We start from the raw sequence: 25,756 nt of genomic DNA on the forward strand, positions 1-25,756 counted from the left end.
ACTGTGTGTGGAAAGACCGAGAGCTGACGGAGAAAACCAAGCCGCTCAGCTGCTCTCACCCGCAGAAACATTTAGTTGAAAAATAAAAAGCACATCAATTGCAGGAAAGGTTCATTTTTTTAAATGCAGCAAACTATTTACATTATTTAAATTCAGGATCTTTTTTAGGATGCCTAGAAAATCTAAAAATGTCAGTAATTTAACTTCTGCAAGGGAACAAAACTTTTAAACAGCGGCCTCATTCATTTCTTCCCCCACATTTGGGTCTCGTTCATAGTGGGACAGGCTCGTGGCCGCCGGTGCTGCCAAGTCCCGCCGTCTGTCACGAGTGTCGTCTTCCACGGTGTCGCATTTCCTGACTACCTGACCGAGACCAGCACCTCGCCATGACTGCCCGCTGTAACAACTACAGAGAAAAGGGGCATCAGCGATTAAACAGACGTCACAGCTTTTCATTTTCTTCTTGTAGGAAAACCCGGGGAAAAGACGTCACCTTTTCCAAGGGCCAGGCTGCATCTATCCATTGATTTGTTCTCAGGTTTTCCTCTCTGGACATAGAAAAGCATGTGGCATTTCCTTGCTCTGTGGCCAAGTGTCCCGGAGGAACGGGACAAAATAGAGATTGTCACAGTCCAGTAGTGAGAACGGGAGCCTCTGGAATGTGTACTTCATTTTTAGAGCACTGTACCCTCGGGCCTTTCATCTGACAGGTAAATAACTAGATAAACACACAGAGCAAAACGTATAAAGGAGGAAACCAGACCCAATTACGTGTCCTTAGGAGACACCCATCATCTTAGGAGTTCCCTCACACTCATTATATGATTTAGAATTTATTACGCATGGAGCTATCTATATAAGTTTGTCTTTAAATCAGAAAGGGCATTTTTTTAATTTAGGAAACTGAGAACTTAAAAATATTGAAATTATAATATTTTTATTATTGTGAATGCATCACTTACTAAAGTATATTTGGGAGGTACACGGTGTACAGACTTAAGTTCCTCTGAAAAAGAAAACAGATGCTTTTGGAGTGCAGGAGATTTCTAAAATAGTAATTCCTAATATTTGTACAAGGAAACAGAGCTAGAGGGAAAGAGTCCGTGTGCGTCCCCGGCCTGCTCCCCCTGGGGTCACTGGCTGGGTCCCTGGTGGAGGCTGCTGAGCGCGTGTCACTCTTCTGAAATCTGACAGGGTCGAGCGCACGCCAGGTAAGTTGTGTGGTCTTCACTGTGCTTTTCATGCGGCTTCTCACGTTGCTACATGATGAGAAGGCAGGTAAATGAAAGCCAGTCTCATGGATTAATTCAGTACTTTTGTGAGTTGAGTTGTTTAGAGGCTTTTTGTTGTTGTTAAGGGGTTAACATAACACTTCTCTCTTCCTGCTTTGTTGCCGGGGGTGTGTGTGTGTGTGTGTGTGTGTGTGTGTGTGTGTGTGTGTGTGTGTGTGACGAAAGGCTAGTTAGTTGCTGCTGGTCACCAGGCTCCATTATCCTGTGCATAACACTTTCGAGCTTGTTTTGCCTGATTCATTCCAGGAACAGAAGCATTCTCCTCTGAACTTCAGCGACACCCCTCTTAGTGGACTGGTTAGAATGACTAAAGTGACAGCACGCCGGCTAAAGCCCCCACCCCCAAACGTAATGAAAGGAAAGGGAAGGCCAGGTGACGACGCAGGAGCGAGCAGGTGACCAGACAGAAGGGCAGCACGCACCTCAGGACACTCGGGCCTCGAGCTTTCGGTAACCTTTAGGCCCGCTTGCCCAAGTGTCTCGTGCACACAGACAACTCTCTGTGCTGGGAGCTCAGGGAGCCGTGTGGAGTGCGGCCACCAACCCTGCTGCTGCTGCTCTGACCACGCGCATCGCGTCGCAGGGCATGGTGTGAGCGCGTGACACAGGACGGGAGGGTGTGCACGCATTCTCCAGCTGTGCGTGGCTCAGCCTCTCCAGGAGCAAGTGGCCAGGGAGAAGACTGACGTAAAAAGTCAGCATGCTATTCTGAGAACACTTACGGATAGGTTTTATTCACCTTCTGCTGTTTCTGCCATCTTTTTGCTATACATAACTGAGGGTTTCCTGTATTTAGATGAAAATGCTATTCCCACTAAGTTTTGTAAACGTTTAGCCTGAGAACTAAGCAGCCATGTGCTCTGTGGTTGAAAGAAAGAGAAAGCCGTCAAACAGGCCCACTAACCGATGGCCGGGACCATCATCGGCCGGGACCTCTGAGTGCCAGCACTGCCGTGGGGAAAGCGCCGGCCCGCGTGCTCTGCCCTGTCAGCCCGTCCTGCAGACGCTGGGTTTCCTAAAATCTAACGACAAAACAACAAAGTTGTGAGTCTTGCCAGCCGTGGGAACAAAAGAATTAAGTTAGCCAAATCAATTCAACTTAGAAGCAGAAGCTCTAAAGGCAACTAAACTTAGCTTTTAACTGAAAGGTTAGCTGAATGACCTGCAGAGGAAGGCTGCTCACCCCAGCACCCCATCAAAGTTGCTTTCCGACACACGGGTGGGGGTGGGGGCAAGAGAATTCCTCAGGAGGCAGCTGTGTCACGGCTACTGCAGCAGAAGCCGGATATTCCGACCCAAAGTGAGAATGGCTCCAATATCACCCATTAGCCCGCTGGTGCCTCTGGCCGTGTACCCCTGACCTGGTCTCCACAGGGCTGGTCCTCCAACGATCACAAAAGTGGGCAAACGCTTCATTGCCACGTCCCGCTGACACAGAATTGTATGTGAGGTTACCGAACACTCAAAGACAGAAGTTTCTGTGTGTCTGAAACTCAAGGCAACGTCCCGACCCTAACCTGAAGACACGTCACGTGCAGGACTAACCTGCATGTGTCTGTATGACGCACACCTCTACCTGGCACTAGGGTAGAATCGTGTAAGAGAATAAAGCACAACCTCCAGCTCACTGGGAACTAATCTGAGTCCGGAGGTTGTAGGGACCCAGGGAAGAATAAGGCTCATTACAGGTGGTGCAGGATCGGCGCCCCCTGTGGTCAGGTCACAGACTGCAGGGCTCAGCCTCTGCCTGTGTGTGCAGGGAAGAGGTCAGCGTGACAGGAGCGAATGTTCTGGAAAGAGGACGCAATATAGACATGGATGAAGCCTTGAGTGAGTGCCTCCTCCTGAAACCAGTAACGAGCCTGGAAGACAGGCAAGGGGGGTGTCTAGAGGCGGTGATGGAAAACTCATTCTGAAAACTGGATGAAGAAAAAAAAAACGAAACAATATGCAAAAATGGATCTCTTCAATAATTGTTCTCCATTTTTTTCAATTATGAATGAAGGCCAAAAACAACAACAACAAAAACCAAAGCCACAACAAGAAGAGAACCTTCTATAATACCAGTAGTCACCAGTCAGCCCCCACGGGTCGTTTTGAAAACGTATGTGTTGCCAAACTTTTGGACGATCACAGTTCAGCTAACCCTTAATTAAAATTTAGATTCAGTTGTCCTTTAATCACAGAGCCGTAACCATCGCTGATTGGCAGGTGGGGGGTGGTCACTGTTCTACAGCAAAGTAAAGAGTCCCCAGCATGGCCAAAGGTTGGGAGGCAATGGGACCCAGAAAATCAAAGCTGCGTGGAAACTAAAGAGAGCCAGCAGTCCCCAGGAACGGCACCCAAAATAAGCACACAAAATGAGGGATGGAAACGGATTGGTGTGGCAAGCAGGTGTGAGGGGTGCACGTCACACACCAAAGGGCCTTCTGCCACGCGGGGCGACGCCTGTGCGTGGTGGGCAGGTGCCCTACTGTCGAGCGTTTTTGTGCTTTTCTTCCAGGCGTCCCGGAAGTCCTCCGGACCCGCGGGCTCGTCCCAGCCACACTTCCTGGGGGCAGAGCTCTCCGGGCTCCGGGGGGCATCGTCGCTCCTGACGACGTGACCGGGGTCCACCTGCTCCCCAAAGTCCTCTTCGATGCTGCTCTGCCGGGTCAGCGTCCGCCGCCGGGCCAGCAGGGGCCTCAGACTGCGACAGGGGCAGGGCCCGGGGCCTGGGCTGCTCTGGGCGGCCGAGCTCCGGAAGCTGAAGCGCAGCTCGTCCTCCTCACTGCCACAGTCCAGGCCGCTGTCGGGGCTCCTGGTGGCCGAGCGGCCGAAGCGACAGCCTCTGTCTTCGAGCAGGAAGTCGTCGGCGAGGGTGCTGGCCGCGGGGCCCCTGGGTTTGGCGGGGAAGCGGGAGCCCTGGCCCCGGGGCCTGCAGGGGTGCCCTAAGCCCTGCCTGTGCACGGACTCGCTGTGCTCCGCGTCCTCCTCGGCTACTTCTGGGATACTGAACAGTCTCGTGCTGTGCTGGGGGGGGCCCTCAGGCGGCTCCAGGAAAGCTTCAGGGGTCCTATTCTTATAGCACTCCTACGGGGGGAGTGCGACAACCAGGTACCGGAAAAGTGTGTGAGCAAGCGTGAGGTGGGCGAGGGAGGGAAAGAAAACACACAGCATTAGTCTCGGAGGTGGTGGGGGCGGGCGCTGCTCCCGGGCCGGGCAGATGGCATGCTGAGCCTGGGCTGCAGGTGACGGAGGAACTGGCCGAGGGACGGAGCCGGGCGGAGCACGCAGGGAGCTGCCCTCAGATGCCAGCAGTCGTGGGACCGAGCCACGCAGCTAAACCAAGGAGAGGGGGCAGCCTGGCCCCACAGAGGCAAGGACCAGGCGCTTGGTCCTGTGACACGGCTGTGCCCGGAGTGCCAGGGGATCTGCTCCCCACTGCCTGGGGCTGCACCCAGAATCTCAGAGGGCAGCTGCCGCTGGGTGCCGATGTGACCAGAGACGAGTCACAGAACAGTTACTGCCACTTCCGTTCACTTTCTAGTACTTCGCTGAAACCTTGCCCGTTCTGTTCCCTGTCACCTTCCTGGGCTGAAATGTACGTGTGTGAAACCTGGGCCTTGTCACTGAGCATCGTGTCCTCACTGAGGGACCAGTGCCTGCTCCTGTCATGCTGTCAGTGTTCGCAAGGGCCTGGGGTCTGCCTGACCCTCCTCCAGGTCCTCGACTGCAAGGCCCCAGTGGGGAGCCGTGGCCCAGCTGTCCTGGGCCCTGGGGCCGGCATGGAGCTGGCACAGCCAGGAGCCGCCTGGTGAGCGGGAGGGAGTGAGCACTGCGTGTGGGCACGTCCTTGCCCGAGCTCGTCCCTCAGCTCAGCCGCCAGTCCCGCTGAAGGGCACCCGCGGGGTCGATTCCCCAGCCAGGCGTGTCCCAGCCTTTCCCCTCATCGCCTCCCCCGGTGCTTGTGCAACCGTGTCCTGCCTGCCCCCCACCAACCTGTGGGCTCCGTGAGCACAGGGACTGTGGCAGGTTTACCTACTGGGGTCTGCCACATGCGTGGAACCCACTGAGTGCCAGGTGACGACACTGATACACCTGCACTCAGCTGGCTGAGAACGAGGGCTATCCCGCTAGCAACTGAGGAACGTTCTCAGGGCAAAGCAGAAATGGGTGCAGGCAGGACCCAGCCGGGAGGTTTCCAGGGCCAGGCCGGGAACGTGCAGAGCAACTGGGCCCTTCCCGCCAGGAAACAGGCTCAGCGGCAGCTCAGTGGCCGGGGGGGGTGGGGGGGGGATGGCGAGCCCACGGCGCCAGATCCCAAACCGTCTGGGATTTCCTAGCGAAGCCGATGTCCAGATCAGCCTCTGAAATCTCCTGATTTTTAAAATAATGTAAGAACACTGTGGACAAACTAAAGTGAGCCAGCAACTGTGACTGGCCCCACTTCCTGCCATGTCAGCGGCCCCACTTCCTGCCAAATCCTCACCACTTCCTGCCACGTCCGCTCCACTTCCTGCCACGTCCTCACCACTTCCTGCCACGTCCTCACCACTTCCTGCCACATCCTCTCCACTTCCTGCCACGTCCTCACCACTTCCTGCCACATCCTCTCCACTTCCTGCCACATCCTCTCCACTTCCTGCCAAATCCTCACCACTTCCTGCCACGTCCTCACCACTTCCTGCCACGTCCTCACCACTTCCTGCCACATCCTCTCCACTTCCTGCCACGTCCTCACCACTTCCTGCCACGTCCGCTCCACTTCCTGCCACGTCCTCTCCACTTCCTGCCACGTCCTCACCACTTCCTGCCATGTCCGCGGCCCTTCCCGCCAGCTGTGATCTCCCAGGGGGGTGGGGCTGCGCTTGTGGCTGTGGGACGTGGCCACAGGGTGTTAGGATGACCCTGCGTGCCCTCTGGGCTTCCCACCCGGGAGAGAAGGTGACCTTTCATGCCTTTGCTCAACACCTCCCAGGAAGCACCAGCTCAGGAGCTTCTCCACCAAAAGGAGACCTGGTGGGAGCAGGAAAGAACAGCCCAGCTATGAGCACTGGGGGGTCCTGGGAGATCACACTGGACTCCCCCCGGGCAACTCCCTCCATCAGTACAGGCCACTGTGAGTCCTGCTGGGCGGACGGGGTGAGTCTGGGAGCTGGCGGGGGCAGGGAGCCGTGCGGGGTTTGCACAGGGACCTGGCATGCTCTGCGGCCGGGGATTTTGCAGGAGGCCCTCAGTCAGTCTTTCTATGCGAGCAGATGCTGGGCTGGCAGCCAGATTTGGGTGCTGCCTCCTGTCCTCCATTCCAATGCAGGACCCTAGGTTCCTAGACAAATGCCGTGGTCGGAGCTCCACGCCCAGTACAAGTCTCCTCTCCAAAGCCTCTCCATTCGGAAACCCCACAAAGGTCCTACGGCGTCCAGCCTTTTGTCTACCCCCCGCCCCACTAGGTTGGGAAGGGCTGGAGCGCGGGCCACGTCCATCCTTGCGCCCCCAGCCACGCGCAGTGCTAGGCACACAGAGGCGACCAGTTCTGCTGCCAGTGGAGCAGGTGAATGCCCAAGCCAGGGAGCCAGCGCAGCAGGGGTGGGACAGGGACAGGGACAGAGGACGCACACCGAGGGCAAGCCTCATACTGGGCCCGCTTCCCATTGTCCTGACCTCCCACATCGCAGGTGGAGATGTGGGGCACAGCGGGTGCTGGTGGGAGGATTCTGAGAAGGGGCCCCCAGCGTGGCTGCCGCTCCACGCCCAGCCGTCCCCTGGCCTCAGCTGCCCCCACCCTGGCCCTCTCTCCTGCTCCTCCCTTGTGCAGGGCCACCTCACTGCCTTCCTCCTGTGGGACCTTTGCACAAGCACCCCCAGCCGGCCCCACATGGGGACCCCCAGCTCTGACTCAGGCTGGGTCCTACTCTCCTAGCTGCTGAGTCTCTGGGTGTGGAGTGAGGGAGTCTCCATTGTTCAATTTGTCCCAATTCTACGACTGGTGCAGAGCTGGAGGCCCCCAGGAGGGTGCCAAATGGGTTCCCCCAAGCTCCTTCACCCAGACTTTTTGGCAAAGAGAAGGGACCAGAAGGACAGGATTCCGGATACAAATTCAATGGCGAGAAAGCAGCTGATCCAAATCGGTGGGCTCCCAGGGGCAGGGCACGCCGCCCTCTGGAGCCGCCTTCCACAGCCCCAGCGAAGGGACAGCACAACTGAGGGAGCTGGTGTCCCAGCCACTGACCTTCAGGGCGTTGTGGGACGTGCCGCTGGGCCGCCGCCTGCCCCCCTCCTCCAGCTGCATCTCCGAGCACAGCTCCTCCTCATCCTCTTCCATGATGTCCGAGAGGTCGGACCCCCGGCTGCTCTCCGTGTGGTACTCGTCTCCATGGCAACAGTGCGGCTGGGGACAGGAAGGGGACATAGCTGAGCACCACGTCAACGCTGTGAGCCCCCATGAGGCTCCTCGCCGCCCTTCCTTCCTGTCTGCTGCCTCGTGAGCTCACAGATACGGGGTTTCTGTGTGTGACGCCCACTCCTGAGGCGAGGAGGTGGGGCAGGGGGAGGACCAGGCCGCGTCCCCCACTTCTGATCCCAGACGGGGACAGGCGCAGGGACCCTTGGGCTGCAGGCAGGAGACACCACTAGGGCTGGGAAAACGCCATTCCTCTGGGTGCCGTCAGCTTCTCCGACTTGGTGGCTGGACCAAGGCTCAGGCCAGGGGTTGCACACTCAGGTGGCCATATGGTGAGGGGCACAGAAACACATACGTCAGACCTAGGGCCACCCAACAGAGTGGAGGGTGCTGGGCAAGTGGGTGTCTATGCAGCTCGTAAGGCATTTAGGGTCTTAAAGAACACTGCGTGGTCTAAAACACACACACACACGCTGGGCAGGCTCGGGACCTCCGTGCGCTGTGCGCCTCCCGTGCCCAGCTTCGTCACCAGCACCAGATGGAGACTGTGACAGGGACGAGGCTGGGGACAGAGTAAGAGCTTTACCAGAAAAGCCTCCATTGAAATTGAGACCGTCTGTGGTACCGTGCAAACTGAAACGCAGACAGCCCTGCTGGGGGCTGCTGTGACGGTGCCAGGCCCCCCAGGTGACAGCACCCCCCATTCAGGATCTCTAGTGGTTAAAGCAAAACAAGGAAACCGGCAAAAGCTCAGCCACACGCCCCGACGAGCTCCAGGGCTGCTGCGTCTGTTTGACGGTTGTCCTCCTGTGGGGCCACAAATGTGCTCGGCAGCATCTGGAGACATTGATTCAAAGTACCCGTTTCCACCACTGCCCTTGAGAAAGATGCATTAGCACTTCCAGGCACACCAAATGCACGGCCTGGGCAGCAGGGGGTTGTGTGAGCACTCAAGTAGGAAGGTTCCGGAAGGTTCCTCCTGAACCGTGCCCGCAAGAGGTGGCCTGGAATGTTCTCAGCCAGAGTAGTTTCTGTGGCAGCGTCTGCACTGCTCCAGCCCTAATTCTTTCAATCAGCCCCAAGCAGAAGACATAAAGCCAATGGGTTGTAAATGAACGAACAGACGCCAGGCTGGTTTCAGTGAGGTCTTCCCAAGGCACAGGGGAAGAAGTCCCTACATGACAACAGTCTCACCCGCTTCAAATCCTGGGAGGAGTTAGCGATAAACTCGGGGGATGGAAGGAGGTGGCTGCGGTTTGCCAGCTACATCACTGACGAGCCACTTGCAGGAATCCTAGGAAGGGGTAGGCACGGGACGCTGGCCTGCCCACGAGACGTAAGGGGGTCTGATGTTGCTGCTGGAAGAGGAACATGCCTGCGGAGAAAGCCGCCGCCTCTCCTCATCCGTCCTTCCCTTCCTTCTTGGGATGCTGTCTTATGAGGTGTGATGAGTGGAGCTACGGCAGCCACTTTGTGACCGTGAGAGAAAAGCCAAAAGAACGGAAGGCTCACAACGGAGCAGGTGGATGAGCCTCGCAACCTCCTGCCTGAGACTTCCTGCGATGTGGGGCAATTAACCGTCTGTGTTATCTTCGTCATTGCTAGTTGGGCATTCCGTTTCTTGTGGTAAAATTAATGCAAATAGAGTTATTTCAATCTTGCAGATAAAGAAGCTGAGGCTTCCAGGAGCTGGGCGACATGGTACAGGGCTACAGCCGGCAGCGCAGAGCCGGGCGCTGACACCCCTTTCTTAGGGAGGTCCTGACACTGTGGAGCCGTAGGGACATGTGTTGAGACTACAGGGTGTCTTCAAGCGCTGACACTCCATGATTTCAGGACTGTCCAGGCCCCACCCCACCTGTTGTCCAGTATTAATCTTGACCGTTCATGGACATTTCCATTAGAAGGTGCGCAGTCAGAAACGAGACAGTCACACTGGGTGGACGTGTGGCTTACAAGCCTGGAGGGGAAGCATTGACGTTTTGTCGCTCTGAGGGCAGGGCGCTCACCGTGTCATTTCTGAATCTCCCATGATGCCCAGTGCACAGATGACCAATAAACATCTGCCCAGTTGACGGAAGTGAATAAACAGATGGTAGGTTTTGCCTCAGCAGCGACCAGGTGGTTCCCCTAGGGGTACCTGGCCCCAGGATCACCCCATGACCAGGTAGCACTAGCACAGGGCAAACACTTCTGAAATGGTCCCCAAGTGGGGCCACAAATGCAGTGGCAGCGTTAAATCTGAACTTCCCCAATCCACTGTGACTGTCACGTGGCCTGCGACCTCTCCCCCTTCCTCACGGGCCCAGCAGTCTCTGGACTCCCAGAGACTCGTGTGGCACTGCCGTGGGCTCCACGCCTGGCACTCACCGGCTTGCCAAGCTCAGAACCTTTCAGGAATTCGTCCACCGACGTGCTCCTCCTCTTGATGTCGGGGGACTCGTAGCCGTCCTCCTCGTCGGAGTTTGCGTACTGCCCGCCTCGCTCCAGGAAGACGCTCCTTGTCTCTAACTTGGAAGGAAAAAGGAAAGACACGGCTGAGGAGGCCGTGGGGAGGGGCGGGCAGACGGGCTTGAGCGGGGCTGCAGGGGGCAGAGGCTCCCAGGCTCCCTGTCTTCTGGGTTCCAGCCTTTCCTCTGCTCAACCTGCAGCTCTTCTCGGAGCCACTGCGTGAAGTGAAGGGTCCCACCGTGCTGGCTCCTGGGTTGTGACCCAGGCCAGCTCCTCTCCCCCTCCCCTCCCCACCCACGCTCACAAAACTAGTTATTGACTTGGCTGCAAGTACCCTGTGGACAGCGAGGAGAAGCCTGGCTCTTAATGCGGCCACTTAACAGTTCCTTGAAAAAGGATCTCAGATGTTTGTTTTCTCTCCACACCTGAAAGGGTCGGTGGCTGGGAGCCAGGAGCCCCAGGCGTTCCTGGGCCCGTTCTCGGGGTCCTGTCTGGGGGTCTTAGGGTTGTAGGAGGCAGTGTCACCCACCAGCCCTTCCTGCCCCTGAAGCTTTGCCGAGAGCTCCAGGCTGCGATGGCGGCTCAGCCGGGGTTTCCGGGACCTGCGACATCAGAGCACAGGGCGTGGCCCGTGGTAAAACGTGCACATTCTGAAGCTTTTCCTTTAGTCAGAGGCCACAGGCTGGTGTTTAACTACTTTTTAAGCATCAGAGGCCACTACTGAACAAACTGAGGTTTCACAGAAACGCCCGGGCTCCAGGTTTCAAGAACCCGAGACGCACCCATGGCCGCCCTCCTGCCTCCCAGTGCCCTGGTGTGGCCACCTGTCAGCTGTGATCCCGGGGTTTCTGGACCCAGCGGCCAACACCTGGACGCTCAGGAAGCGGGGGGTCTCCCAGCACCAGCATTCAGACATGGCACTGCCAGGGGCCACCGTCCAGGGGGGACCCTACAGGCTGGCGGGCAGTGCTGGGAGGGCCGCTGACAGCCACTGCCCCCGCCAGGGCCCTGGGCACACAGCAGACACCTGGGCACCCTAGCGACAGGTGCTCCCAGGCAGGGGGGCGCCGTGCAGTTCAGCGCCAGGTCCTGGCAGAGGACACGGAGGCCTGGATGGTGCCGCGTCTCCTAGGCGTTCGTTGCTGAAGCTTCCGCGTCTCATCGCACATTGTACCCGGTTGTGGCCCCATCACAACGCACACACTCCCTGCCCCACGGCCATTCCCAGGAAGAGGCGTGGGAATATATCTATGTATGTCTGCTGTCTGTTACGTGTATCTGTGCACACACACACACACACACACACACAGAGAAACGGGCTGAGCCAGCCCAGATGTGCCCCGTTCAAGTAGACAGGTCCCCAAGCCAACTTCCAGGAGTCACCTCCAGACCCTGGGACAGACCAAAGCCTGCCGAGCCACTGGGCCCAGCGTTTCCTAGCGAGGCTGGCACATAACCATTTCCCCTGGTGATGGGTCTATGTTCGCAAAATGGAAACACATTTTGGTTCCATCGGGATCAGGCCTAAAAACCCACCCCAGGAGTGGGCTGGGGGAGAAACACGCCACACGTGCTGCGTGCACAGCACACACAGGCTCGCGGGGCTGAGGGAAGACCCCATACCCACGGGGGCACCAGCCTACTCACCCTGCTGCTCTCAGCCACTCTCTGGGCAGCTTCCCGGGCCATGGCCTTGGCGACAGAGGTGGGCACTGGGGCCCCCTGCGGCTGAGGGAGGACACGGCTGGGCGACGGCGAACGCCTCCCGGGGCCCAGGCCAGGCGGTGCCAGCATGTGCCCATGGGCGGGGGCCGGCGCCCGGCTCTGCTCCCAGGCCTCGTCCACTCGGACGTGGGGACCCAGGTGGTCATCTTTGGTATCAGGGACTCCGGCACTTGCTAATGGCTTCGGGGTGGGTGTTCTCGGAGGGGCTGGAGGCACCAGGAGGTCGGGGGGAATGGCAGCGATGGCAGAGTCCGCGGACTCGCCCTGTGCAGAGAGGGTCCGCACGGTCACACCCTTGGCATCCAGGCTCCGTAGCCGCACGACCTCCACGGCCGTGCCATCCGCCGTGGGGGCGATGACCTCAGCCACCTGCCAGAGAGAAAGCTGCTCACAGGTGGCCGGCACCCTGGGTGGGGTGGGGCGCACGCTGCATAGTCTGTACTCACCCGCTGCCCCTTGGCATACACGCCATAGCCCGTCACGGTGGCTCCGTTGGACAGCCCGGTGGTGGTCAGGGCGGGCGGCTTCCAGGAGACGTGGACCATTGCTGGGGTGGCCCCAGCTTGGACGGTGACATCCTGTGGGGAAGCCGGAGGACCTGGGGGACAGAGGGCAGAGGAGCCTTCAGGGCCTGGCCTTGGGCAGGTGAGCGGTTACTACGCTCAGCAGGTCTCACCTGGAAGGGGTCATTCATTAGAGGCACAAACTCCTAGTGATAAAATAAGGAAACCACGAGGACGTAATGTACAGCCAGCACCGTAATAACCGTGCGGTGACAGACAGTTACTGGTTTACCGGCTGATCGCTGTTGCACACTGAAACTCGTATGATATTGAATGCCAGCTCAACTTTAACGGAAATAAAACAAAATACGAGAAAAAAAGAAGTTGACAGGGCAAGGATCTCTGAGACTAGGAGGTGTGAAAGCGAAGCAGGGGCCTGGGCGGGGGCGGCTAAGGACACCCCATTGAGCTGTTCCAACCCCACTTCTGTCGCCCGTCTGGGACCACCGGTTCCCCGGTTCTCTGTCTGTGTGATGACACAGCTACCTGGGCCCCGTCTCCAGGCCCACCTGGGACTCAGGCCTGGCCAGTCAGCCCCATGAGAGCTTCAAGGTGGGCCGAGGGGACCCATGTCTGGCAGAGGGCGCCCTCTCTGTCCTCTCCCTCCCCTTGTGCCCGCCTCCAGGACAGAGTGGGGCTCTGCTGGGGCCACCTGAACCTGGCAGTCCAGCTCCACACACAGACCTCCCGTCAGCACCTGCTGGCACGTGTCCTTTGGTGCCTGAGTCGGAACCGCCTGGAACTGCAATCCAGCAACAGGTGTCGGGCCTGTGGCCGTGACCCAGGTGGTTCCTGGAGGTGGCAGGGCTGCCTGTCCTGCACTGTGCCCGGGGGGTCCCTGTCCTCTAGGGCTGGGGCACAAGCCCCACATCTTCCTGTGTGTGAGCCCACAGCACTCTGGAAAGGAGGCAGGCCATGATGTCACATCCTCAGACTGTCCAAGTCCCAAAGCCATGACCCCCAAGGCAGGAGAGGACAGGCCCATGGGAGACCCTGTGCTCCCCTCACGCGCCTGCCCACACCGACACTTCCTGTCCTGTGACTTCAGCATCCTGACCGTGCACGTGAGGACACGAAGGCTCCAGGGACGTCACTCAGCCACCAGCGGCCACCAGCGCCGGCAGGACCCACATAGCACTTGCCTGTGACCCGTTTGCAAAGACAGGACAGTCACAGGCTGTGACAAGGCAGCCCCGAACACTACGACTGCAGTGTGTGCCAGTTACACCTCAGCTGAAAATCTGGCAGCCTGGCTCAGGAGGGAAACCACACAGACGCCAGACGGACGGGCCCTTCACCCGTGACACGTGTGACATGTCGCCTCACTGTTGTCAAGGACAAAGGGCAGGAACCGCCCAGCCTCAGCTTTCTCGGCACCTCTTTCTACATAAAGTGAAACCACAGTAGAGACCCAGGGTCTGTGGGTGAAGAGAGACTCGAGTGGCTGCAGGCCTGTCACCTCCAGCCTCTCTGGCCACGTGGGCCCCGAGACGGCGACAGGGCAACGGGAGGGCTCCGACATTGGCTACGTGGGGCATTGAGCACAAGCCACATCTGACATTGCTCAGGAGGCGGCCCATCACACAGCGGGGGCAGGGGGTCCTCACGAAGGGGACGCTTCCCCACACCTCCCACTCCGTCATCTCACCGTCCGGTCAAAACCCTCCCCTTCTGGACAGGAGATAAAAATGGTCTGCTGTGGTCTGAATGTCCGTGTCCCCCAAATCCATGTGCTGAAATCCTACCCCTGAAGGTGATGGTACTAGGAGGTGGGGCCTTTGGGAGGTGATGAGGTCAGAGGGGGAGCCCCAGGAGTGGGGTCAGTGCCCTTCTAAAGGGACCCCAAAGAGCTCTCTCGCCCCTCCCCCCAGAGAGGACACGGCGAGAAGAGGGCCGGCCAGCAGTGGACGAGGAAGGTCTGCCGGTGCCCGGACCTTGGGCTTCCAGCCTCCAGAACGGTGAGAAATCAGCGTTTGCCCTGAAAGCTGCCCAGGCCGTGGGCATCTGTCCTAGCAGCCTGGAGGGGCTAGGACACCCCGTAACTGGGAGTCGCCCATGGGGACACGCCACGTGCTCAGCAGCTGGTCCTGGGTGCCCATTCCTGTCCTCCCAGCGGTGTCAGCGGGCGCCGTGCCCAGCTGTCCGAGGCACATGCCCCTCACCTCTCCTCTGGTCCCCAAGGCTCCCGTGCCGGTGTTTCTGGTCGTGGGACCCCAGAGTAGGCATCCATGAAAAGAGGGGTCCGTGACCCCATGTTCAGGATTGACATCCCCTTGTCACGCAGGAGGACATCAGGCCATCAGACGAGGGGACTGAACTGACCCTTCGTAAACCAGTCCCACAGGCACACGCCCTCGTAGGGCCGTGTCTGTGCCCCGCTCGTGACGCTGCTGCTCTGTGGAGCAGCCTGCAGTCGCGTGTGGACCCCGCAGGCACCGGGCACACGGCAGGATGAAAAGCAAGTCTGTGGAGCCCGGAAAACCGACGCGTTCAATGGAGGGCAGAGTCATGCTGGACAGCAACTGGGCTGCCAGTAAAACTGCCCAGCAGACTGACCGACGAGGACAGTGCCAGGCCGCTGTGACCAACGCAGGACTGAGAAGGGCCGGGGGCCAGCAGATGGTGCCCACGGATGCTTCTGCACAATGCCCGGCTGCCCTTCCCAGGAGCTCGGGCGCCCAGCCTGGGCACGCGGGCGGCAGCCTGTCCACACCCGCAAACAGCAGCACGGACCTGGAGGCCGAGGTGGCCGCTTCCCGTTAACTCAGCCGCACCAGGGTCTGGATAAGTCGGAGAACGAGCAGACCCACAGGCCTGGCCATGTCACCCACGTGTTCGCAACTCCCGGGGGTGGGTGTGTGGGAAGGGCAGGGGAGCCCACCCCTCTCCTGGAACAGCTGAGGACGCGAGGGCCCGGGCGACACAGGAGGAGGGCCCAGAACCAGCACAGGGTCTGCCCACGTCCCTCCATGTGTGCCATTTCTACCACAAGGGAAAACAGGAGGATGTGGGTGCTTGGTTCACTGTTCCACTCCGCATGTCTGGGAGGCAGTGTCACCGGGACGATGTGACTCTCCCGGCCCCGAGGACGGTCTCATTCCTCCCATCTTTTGGAGAACCAACCTCTTGCTCATGCAGGTGTTAAAAGAAATATCTCCAACACCATGGCCCCGAAACACAATCTTCCCTGTGTCTCATACACACACACATGTACACGCACACACATACATTTACACACATGCACACATTCATACTCATGCATGTATACACACTACACACAACCACACACATGCACACACGTACATGCACACATACACGCACACATGCATATTCACACCACACAGATACATACACACATGCATGCATACACACATGTGCACACACATACATGCAAAGCACACACAAATACAAACATACATGCACATACACGTGAATATACACATACGTGCATATACACACCACACACATACATGCACACATGTGCACACACACACACTATATTCCATACTTCAAGAGCGGTTTAAGGGATTTTCCAGGAGAACGGTGGCTGAACGCAGCTCTGCCCTTCGGCTCCCTCCCACCACAGGTCTCCATGTCATGTAGGGGGTGACATCTGGTGTCCCCCGGGGACCGCAGAGGGACGGGCTCACCTGCAGGCAGCGTGGAGAACTCCACGACGGCCTCCTTCTTCTCCCTCTGCTCCAGGGGCAGCTGCCACGGCACCTGGTGGGGCCTGGCCAAGACCTTCACCTTGTGGGCCGTGTTGGGCCTGAGGTCCCACAGCTGGTACTTGTAGCTGGCGGCCTTGACCACATCCAGCTCCTGCTCGTCCAGGAAGACCACGTGGCTGTAGTTACTGTTGCTGGGCATCCAGGACAGCTGGGCGGAGGTCTGTGTGATGCTGTCCACCCTCAGGTGCGAAGGGGCCACCACCACATCCTTGCCCACCAGCAGCGTGCACTGCAGCTGGTCTGAGCTGCCCCTGCTCGTGACGCACTGCACGGACACGCGGTAGGTGCGGGCCGCCATGTTGAGCTTCTCCACGAGGGCCTTGGTCCTGCCAGCCGGCGTGAGGCTGCGGCGTGGCTCCTGGTCCACGAGCACGGTGTAGCTGCTCACAGCCCCCCAGCCCGGCGGCACCACCGGCGGTTCCCAGCCCACAATGACACTTTTGGCAAGTTGTTTGATGAGGGTGATTTTCCTAGGGTAAGGCACGACGTCTTCTGCAATGTCATCCACGTTCACGTCCAGCGTCCCCACACCGTTGTCAGTGACGCCGGCGTCCAGGCGAGGCGGGGAGTGCAGGTCCAGAATGTTCTCCCCCTCCAGGCCGACGCCGGGACGGCTGATGAAGCCCCGATCCTGTTCAGGCCCCAGCGTGCTGAAGCGAGCCTCACTGTCTTGAACAAAATCCACAAAGTTGGAGGGCACCAGACCCCTCTGCCCATCCAGCAGCTCGCCTGTTGGGCACCAGGACAGAGTTGTCATCACACAGGGCCCCGAGGTCCTGCAGGGTAGTTGGCACCTCCCCCCACGGGGTCACAAGGCAAGTGACAGGAAGGCAGTGGATTCCTCATCTCTGTACAGGACTCTGCTCAATGTCACCTCCTTGGGAGCCCGGGCCACTGATTACCCCCTCCCCCATCCCGCCACCTGCTTAATGCCCCCCATCCGTCAGCCTGGTTCCTCCATAGCGCCTGTTACAACCTGAACCCACCCAGCTCATTTCCCTTCGTCCATATGCTGACTCCCAGCTCCCGATGGGGACAACACTGTGAGGGCAGGGCCCTTTGCTGCTCACTACTGAGCAGTCACAGAGTGACGCCTGGCACAGTCGGTACGAGGACGAACAAACGCACACAACGTGATTTGGGAGGCTGAAAACAAACATGTTCCTCTTAGTTTTGATTGAGGGATCATACGGAAGAACTAAAGGGGACTGGACCCCCTCGCAAAGCGCTGTCTCATCTTAATGAAATTCCCCATGCGTCCATTTGGGGGGGAACAGTGACTATTAATTTGGTGCCACAACCACCTGTAAGTTGAGAGGCAAAAATGCACCACCCCAGTAGCTCTTGTGGCTGTAAGTGGTCAAAGTGGACTTCTCTGTGTTTTGTGAAATGGTCTAACTTCTGTGTGTTCTCTCTACTCAAGGGGCTCAGAAGCCTGCTCCAGGCAGAAGCCCGGAGAACTGACAAGCGTGGGTCATCTGCCAGCACCAGCGGGAACGGACCATCGCCCACTCGTTGCAGAGCCTGCAGAGGGGGCTTGCTTGGACGGGACCCAGGAGGCCAGGAACTGCTCCCGGTGCAGCCCCTGTAACAGGCCCAGGAGCGGGCATGCCAGCCATTTCATTAGTTACGGCTTCTTCTAGAATAAATGAGGACTGAGCCTGCTCCTCACCCTACCAAGGTGCCTTATGGGTGCTCTCTAAACACAGCCTGATTTAGATTTGGGGAAGATGATGGTGATGGTGATGGTGGTGATGGTGGTGATGGTGATGATGGTGATGGTGGTTATGGTGGTGCTGGTGGTGGTTATGGTGGTGCTGGTGGTGGTGATGGTGGTGATGGTGGTGATGGTGGTGCTGGTGGTGATGGTGGTGGTGATGGTGGTGATGATAGTAACTCACATAACTGAGCAATTACTATGCATCAGACCCACTCCATGTCTAGGCCTCAGTTATCCTCACAGCCGTCCCATAGGTGGGGATTGTTACTACCTGCATTCTATAGCCAGGGAAACTGAGGCATAGACAGGTGACATAAGCATCCCACTGTCACACAGACGGTGGAACTCTGACCTTTGCAGCCTGCCTTTAATCAGGCCCCTGGAAAGTTTATGTGGCACAACACTTGGCCTGGTGTCAATACTCTAGAGATTTCCAGCAAGGGTTTTCTGGCAGCAGCCGTGGGCACACACTTCTACACCAGTGTGCAAACCAGTGGTAGTAATGTGAATTTACTTTGCCACCCAAATTTCTTGGGTGACTGTCCTCAGCCACGGTACTTCTGCAGCTAATGTCAGTGACTCAGTCCACGGGCAGGGTCCCGCTCGGGAACACTGATGGAGGCAACCTGATCGCATGCCAGCAACACCCAACACCAGACTTGGGCTCCTATCTGCTCTAAGGCCACTAACTCCACGAGGTCATGACAGAGAAAGCTGCCAGTTTCGCAGGAAATAGTCCTGCTCAGGAAACAGGAAGAAACCAAATCCCTTCTGTTTGTACTGGGCAATTGCAAAGTTTAGGGACATGCATGGGGAAACTTGATGTACGAAGCTGCTGGTGCTGTCACATGTTCACCCTGAACCTAAAATGCGGCAAAAGGTTAGGCGGAGTTCACATTCCTGAGTTCACATTGTGGGAGGTGACCACAAGAGGGTAATCAGGCAGAAGGTGGGGCCAGCCCACCAGTGGGGTCGCACTGAGCCAGGGGAGGCAACCTGGATGGCCCTGGCCCTGCTGGAGAGAATCTCAACTGGGGGCCCCCCCAAGTGTTGGGCGGTAAGAGGCAGGAAGGAGAGACCCTGTGGAAATGAGAGGGTCCTTTGGCCGATGTGTCTGCAGCAGCTGCCTGGGGAGCTCTGAAGATGAATACAAACAGAGCATCTCCACTGAGTGTCACACTAGGGAACACCCCTCAGTCATCAAAAGGGGAAAACTGGTAACTCTGGACAGCATGAAGTCAGAGCAGAGGCCGGGGCAGCCAGGAGTGTGTGGGGACCTGGCCTGTCTGGGGGGTGGACCAGCCAGTGTGCCGACCGCCGCCACGTTCTAACAGACCTTCATAGAAACCGTCCTCATCCATGTCCCCATAGACGTAGAGGTATTTCCCCGCTGTGAGGGGCAGCTCAGCCTCTGGGTTCTCATTCGGCCCATCAAAGGGGTTGTAACTGGAGGGAGAAACAAAACTCGCTCAGTGGTCGCACGGGACACAGGCTGACCCTCGCCGGTCCCTCACAGGTGCCGGGCTGGCAGGCGCCGTTCGCTCCTTTACTGAGAAAGTGCAGTCCTGCATGAGGGCTCGGCGCTGAGTCAGCCGTCTGTGCACGGGAAATTCAGGCCGCCTCAAGGAAGAAAACAAAACGACAATTCCGAAATCGAGCTGTGCATTTGGCACCTTTGCATCAGATGAGCATGTGATGATGGAGGCAGAGATTGGAGTGATCTGCCTACAAGCCAGGGACCCCTAGGGCCCCGAGAAGCTGGGGGAGGCAGGAAGGGTCCCCCACAGGCCTCAGGGGGCGTCGCCCTGCTGACACCTCCATTTCTGCCTTCCGGCCTCCAGAGCCAGGAGAATAAATTCCTGTTGTTTTAAGCCACGAAGTTTGTGATAATTCTAGGAAACAAACACTCTGCAAACTCTATCAACATGGACAAACCGTGTCATCCTCCAAAGCGTGGCTGAACCACCTTCTCCCCATGCCTGGGAAGGGAAGTCTGCAGCTTACAGATGTCCCAGACCCACCACCGCGTCTGCCCCAGGGCCCCCGTGCTCACGGCTCTCGGCGGGTGCACAGAGCATGGCTCTCACCTGTAGCGGGCGACACACAGGTGCACCTTCCCCGAGCACCTCTGCTTGGAGGTGTTGGAGTCCCGTTCATTGTCCATCTAGTAAAGACACAAATGACATTCGGGTATGAAGCTGGAGGCCTGACGTTTTGTGCGGGAAACACACAGGTGGCCTCAGACGGCAGAGCTCCTGTGAGATGCTGCTGCCCAGGGATAAAGTGGCCCTCGTGTGGATGTTTTTATAAACTGGACTCGGGGTGAGGACTCAGGCATGGGAGACTGAGAAGCAGGACCTGCAAGGGTCCTGGACAACACAGACCGACGCAGGGTTATGCCGTCTGCCCTCACGGGCTCCGTCCCGGGGTGGTGGGGGGACAGACATGCCCACCGAGCTCTGGCATCCAATGGTGCCTGGGCTTCTGGACAGACATGCGGGGAGACTGTTCTTTCCTCCCGACCCCTCAGCCCCCTCCTCTGCTGTGTGAGTCCAGAGCGCGAGGATGGAGCAGCCGTCTTAGGGCGGAGGGGAGGGAGGGGTCCCACGCTGGCCACTGGGGCGAGAGGGGTGTCGCCTGCTCTCCTGAGAGGGGCACAGTGAGCCCATGCCCAGCCCTCCTCATTCCACGCTGTGCACTGCAGGCAGGGTGGGCTTCACAAGCCGGAGTTAGGCCAGGTCACCCCCTCGTAGACCCTTCAGGGGTCCCCACGGGACACAGGACAGCAAACACAGAGCTGCCGTGGCCTAGGGCCCGACTCGTCTCCCCTCGGTCAGCTCACGACAGCCAGGGGGCCTCTTCCTGGCTCCTTCAGCACGGCCATCTGAGGACAGCCCTCTACCACCTCTCAGCACTCGGGGTCGTGGGCTTGCTACACTGTGCTCACAACACTCATGTTACCTGATTTTTTAAATGTTGGTTGGTTTACGGCGGTCTCCCCCAGGAGAATGCCATCTCCAGGAGAGCAAGGAACCCCTCTGTCCACATGAGGCCCTCACATCCTGGCACACAGTAGGTGGTCAGTGAAGACTGGCTGAGGGACTCACAGGAGGGAAGGAGCCGGGAGGGGGAGGGGGAGGCGGTCGGGGGAGGGGAGACACGGCACAGGCAGCAGGCCAGCTGGGCCTGCCGGGCAGCACTCACCTCTAGCTCAAATCTGCATCTTAGGTTTCTGGATCTTGACAGATAGGTGGGTTTGACAGACAGAGGCTCCGGCTTGTCACCAGGGAGTGGGAGGGACCGGATATATTCACCAATTACAGTGCGGCTTCCTACGGAGCTCTCCTGACCTGGCCACGACATTGGGACAATAGGAAAAGGCGACAGATGAAATGACAGCACATCAATCACCTGCCTTCCTGGTGCCTCTCCCCGTTTTGGGCACCAGCCTCGGATGTTCTTTTGGGGACCCACCCAGCACCCACGCTCAGTGCACACCCCCGCTCCGCCAGCCGTCTGGCTGAGTCTACTCCTGGGCATGACAGTGGCTCAGTGCTGATGGCCGTGCTGCCCACGAGGTGGGACGGTCAATCAGAGAGAATTCAGTGGGCGTCAGGCACAGAGGCCCTGCCCCTGGCGTCACACTGAAGACAGGCGGCTCAGTGCGGCTGCAGCCCTGCTGTCCCCAGGAGCAGTGTGCCCGACAAGGGAGCCCGCTTGTGGAACGAGGCACTGTGACATGGACACAGAGGACGGGGTCCTGCTGACGAGGCTGGAGCCCCTGAAGCCAGCTGCCCCGAAGCCAGACCTGGCTCTTCGTCTACGAGAATCACTGAACAGGCTCGAGGGCTTGAGGACCCTGAAAAGCACGTGCTGGCCTCCTCACATGACCACTCAACCAAAAAATATTTTTCCACCTGATAAGAACTGCGATTGCCTCACCCATTCTTACCCTACAGCTTCCACACCTCACACGTCCCTTCCTGGAAGTGGCCTCCCCTGACCACCCCACAAAGTGGCCCTGGGTCACTTTCTGCCTTGTCACCCTGTCCCCCCCTTGTCACATCTGTCTGAGGGGGGGCTACCCAGTCACCCATCTGAACACCTGTTCCTTCTCCATCCACTGAGGGGGCTGCACACAGGGCCTGGCCCTGGGGTTAATGTCAGCCGCACGTGCTCAGTACATGGGTGGGGGGACGTTCAGCCCCCCTTCCCTCTGTCCTGTTTTTACAGCCCCTTGCGTTCTGTCTCATGCGTGCGCAGGAAAGGTAAGAACAGGGAGAAACCTACAAGTTCTGTCTCGCATGGAATTCCCAAGGGGTGCTGACGCTCATCGCCCCGACACTGCCAACTCTTTGGACAGGTAGACGTAACCGTGACCTGTTCAGCCTGTGCCGCGGGGGGAACTGTCAGTAGAGAGAGGTCCCTGACCGATCAGGGCTTTCCCTGTGTCTACACTGGACACCTTCAGGGAGGGTTCATTAAATGCTGCTGTCACCACTTTGCCCGAGCGAAGACAAACCCCCCGCATGATGCACGAAGTTAAACATTCTGCTCCCCACTCTGCCGTCTAAATACAGACGTGACGGACGGGTGTTACTCTTCCCCGCCTTGCTGGGCACAGCGCTCCAGGCACGTCCCCGCGCCATCAGGAAGCTGCTGGGGTGAAGGAGGGAAGCAGCTGGGGCACAGATGCGGCTGGCGGGCCCCAGCGCAGCAGTGGCTGTGACCCCCACGAGGGCCTCGGCCTTGCCCGTCTGTGGCGTGGGGCTCACGATGGCCCTGAGCACATACGCTGCCAGGATCACACCTGCTGACACCTGTGCAGGGCTCAGAACGGAGCAATGTGCCTGGTGAGCTCAATGTCGCCCTCGTCGGGGTCGCTGGTGGCTTCCCAGACGCCAGACGCACATGCCTGGTGAGGGTAGGGGTCACCAGCCAACCCCTGTCCCCCGGCCCAGGCTGGAAGGGTCCAGGCACTTACCTGTGCCGATGGAGGGCGCTATTCCGTTCACCAGCTGTGGCAGAGGCTTGCTGGGGGTTGAGGGGACGTCCGTGGAGGCCCCGGGGGTGCCGCCCAGCAGGTCGACCTGAGCCGCGTGCTGCCGGAACTTGTGCAGGTCTCGCGACAGCAGGCGGAACTGCTCGCTCTGCGCCCGGCACTTCTCTTCCAGCTCCCGCACCTTGCACTGCGGAGGGGCACACGTGGCGGTCAGCGGGCGCCGGAGGTGGGCACACCTGTGGGTGAAGGCGGCGCCTGCGTGCACGTCAGTGTGGTGTGTGTGTGGTGTGTTTGTGTGTGTTTGTGTGTGTTTGTGTGTGTGCGGTGTGTGTGCGGTGTGTGTGCGGTGTGTGGGCTGCCTCCTCCCTGCACGTGGGGACAATCTGATAAAACCAAGCTTCCCACGCAGCCTGGCGTCTGGCCAAGTTCCCTTCCAGAGCAAACGTGGGGGCCACAGGTGCCAAGAAATCCTGCGAACACTCCGACCCCAGCCAAGTCACATGGTGCGGGCTGTGCTGCCTGGGCACTTTGTGGTTGGCATGCCTCGCCATGGCTGTTTGAAATCTGGCATGTGAGGCGGTGGCACAGCCCAGACTTGGGGACAGCCCAGCCGCTAACCCACCGATATGCTGTTCTCCTGGCGACGCCCGCCCTGGGTGCTGCCAAAGCTCAGAGCACACGGCTTTAGCAAGGAAGGGCAACTCTCCCTGCGGGGTTGGCAGCCACGTGGTGACCCTGCAGACGATGTCTCGGGGGCACACGTCAGGCAAGGGCCGCCCGCAGCTCCCTCCTGCTTCCTCTGGGTCCTGCCCAGCCTGGGCCCAGGCTGCCTGCCACCCACTCTCACCGAGTGGGCCTGAGCGAGTCCCTCCCCGGACACTCATGGCCTACACGTCCTGTCCTGGTGCAGAAACAGGCTTTGTGCCCTGCTGGGTGCCCACATCACGGACGGGCCCATGGAGGGTCCACTCCACCCCCTCACCCTACAGTGTTCTCTTCATGGCGCCTACCATCCCCTACGTTTCACCAGCTCCACGATTGCTTCTTGTCTGTCTCCATGACCACACAGTAAGCACCCAGCCTTTGCTTGCTGGTTCCCTGAGATATCCTCGGTGCTCTGCACAGAATTGGCACAGAGTAGGTGCTCAGTAAATGCTTGCTGGATCAGGGGAAAAAGGGACCCCGATTTGCAGGCATCAACTTCCCTGTGGCAGCGCCTGTTACATCTGCACGGACGTCCCTGCACGGCGCAGGCTCCTTACACGCTGCTGCACGGAAAACCCCATCCACTGCGCTGCTGATTCTGGGCGTTGTCTGGCTCCTCCCACTGAAGTGGCAGCTACGAGAGGGCAGGGACTTTTGTCTGCTTCCTTCCTGCTGTGTCCCCAGTGCTTGGAAGAGGGCTTGGTACCAGCTGGCGCTCAGCACATCTGGTTTCACAGAGTTTGCGTGGGAAAGCAGGAGCCACAGGGATGGTGACAGACTGACCCTCAGCCTGATGGAAGGGCCAGCAGTCCCACTTGTCCCCATCCTGTTCCAGCATCGGCAGCAAGCTTCCCAGCTCCTTCGTCCAGAAGCAAGTGCTATTTATGTCTGAGATCACAGGTTTCTAAAAATAAACCTAACAAATCCCAAACCTACGATTAAGTTCTTCGATTCATTAAAAAATCAGCAGGATTCTTCTTTTAAAAAAGCTGAATGAGCTTGGCTGCGATCGCTGTCTCCACCGAGGGAGGCACAGGTGGGGAGAGCGTCAGGTCGCCTCCCGCCCCCATGCCCCGTCGAGGACGTGCAGGGTCCGGGAAGCAGCGCTGACCCCAGAGCAGGGTGGCACGGCAGAGGCCTCCCGGCCAAGGGCAGAGGCTGTCCCCACCCAGCCCTTACGGCGAGCTGTGTGGTCCTGGCCAGCGTTTTGGGCCCTTGGAGGGCAGGCAGGGTCCTCAGACGGGACAGTCCCCAACGACCCGGCATCAGAGGAGCCCTGAGCTCAGCTGGTTGCCCAGGTGGTGTGTGCATGGTCAGCACCACCAGCCCCGTGGTCTGGGTTCATTCCCACCTGTGTTAGGAAGACGCAGCTGGCACATGAGAGACTCGATGCCGTGTGTACGTAACACGTCTCACTTACGTAACCTTCTCAAAGTGACACAATCATCGTGATGAAGAACAGATCACTGGCTGTCAGGATTCTGGGTGCAGGAGGGTGTGCTGATGAAGGGGTGCCCAGAGGGAGTGTCTCTGGGGTGACGAGCCACCTGTTACGTGAATCTATACGTGCAAGCAGATCCCACAGGGAAAACGAGTGAGTGTGAGAACCGGGAGAGCCAAACGAGGGCTGCAGGTGGGCCAGGGGCACGGTGCCAACGCCAGCATCCTGGTTTGGACAGCGCCCTGGGGAGTCGGATGAGACGTGTCCTTGGGGGCTGAGGAAGGACACCGTGGAGAAAGCTGCTATTTGGAAGCTTCTTGTGAGTCAAAAAATTGCTTCAAAATGGAAAGTTTGCAAAAAGGAACCGTTTTAAAGAAAACATGAGAAAATAATGTTGGTGGCATGCAGATGTGGTGAGAATCACGAAGGCAGGGCATGAACAGCTGGTGTGTGGGGACATCACGCCAGATGAAGGGGTCTTCCTGAGCCTGAACTGGGGCTGGGGTCCGATGCACATCTACGACAGAGGCGCACGGGACGGGGCCCATGACATGACCTATGGGGGAGATACGGGCAGACGGTGCTCCCGGCCAGCCCTGTGGGACCTCAGCCATAACCAGGGAGCCAGAGGTCATGCAGGGTGGCAGGACGGCAGGACCTATTATGAGCCACCACGAACGCTGTCTCCTGGGCACCTACTGCTGGCAGGGCCCAGGGCCCAAGCTCCCTGAGCGCTCTCTTGGG

At 58.7% G+C, this 25,756-nt stretch overlaps 1 protein-coding gene across 18 annotated transcripts in view; it reads right to left on the bottom strand.

Moving 5' to 3' along the window:
* The window catches only part of RIMBP2 (RIMS binding protein 2), a 124,862-nt gene that overhangs the window by 10,796 nt on the left and 88,310 nt on the right, over positions 1–25,756 (bottom strand). For 13 of the 18 annotated variants that reach the window (XM_074321025.2, XM_074321028.2, XM_074321023.2 and 10 more), the window contains 11 exons: positions 22,849–23,053; positions 21,069–21,214; positions 19,952–20,028; positions 19,201–19,310; positions 16,064–16,873; positions 12,297–12,448; positions 11,773–12,219; positions 10,045–10,185; positions 7,504–7,662; positions 3,711–4,364; positions 2,197–2,314 (listed from right to left, as the gene is read on the bottom strand). In XM_074321025.2, the coding sequence (XP_074177126.2) occupies positions 2,197–2,314; positions 3,711–4,364; positions 7,504–7,662; positions 10,045–10,185; positions 11,773–12,219; positions 12,297–12,448; positions 16,064–16,873; positions 19,201–19,310; positions 19,952–20,028; positions 21,069–21,214; positions 22,849–23,053 (3,019 nt within the window). The remainder of the gene's footprint in view (positions 1–2,196; positions 2,315–3,710; positions 4,365–7,503; positions 7,663–10,044; positions 10,186–11,772; positions 12,220–12,296; positions 12,449–16,063; positions 16,874–19,200; positions 19,311–19,951; positions 20,029–21,068; positions 21,215–22,848; positions 23,054–25,756) is intronic. The other 5 variants (XM_074321032.2, XM_074321030.2, XM_019748796.3 and 2 more) reach the window with 1 other exon arrangement.

Source organism: Rhinolophus sinicus, chromosome 9, assembly GCF_057876585.1.
Source record: "Rhinolophus sinicus isolate RSI-liver-muscle chromosome 9, RSI-T2T, whole genome shotgun sequence".
Classification (NCBI taxonomy): Eukaryota; Metazoa; Chordata; class Mammalia; order Chiroptera; family Rhinolophidae; genus Rhinolophus; species Rhinolophus sinicus.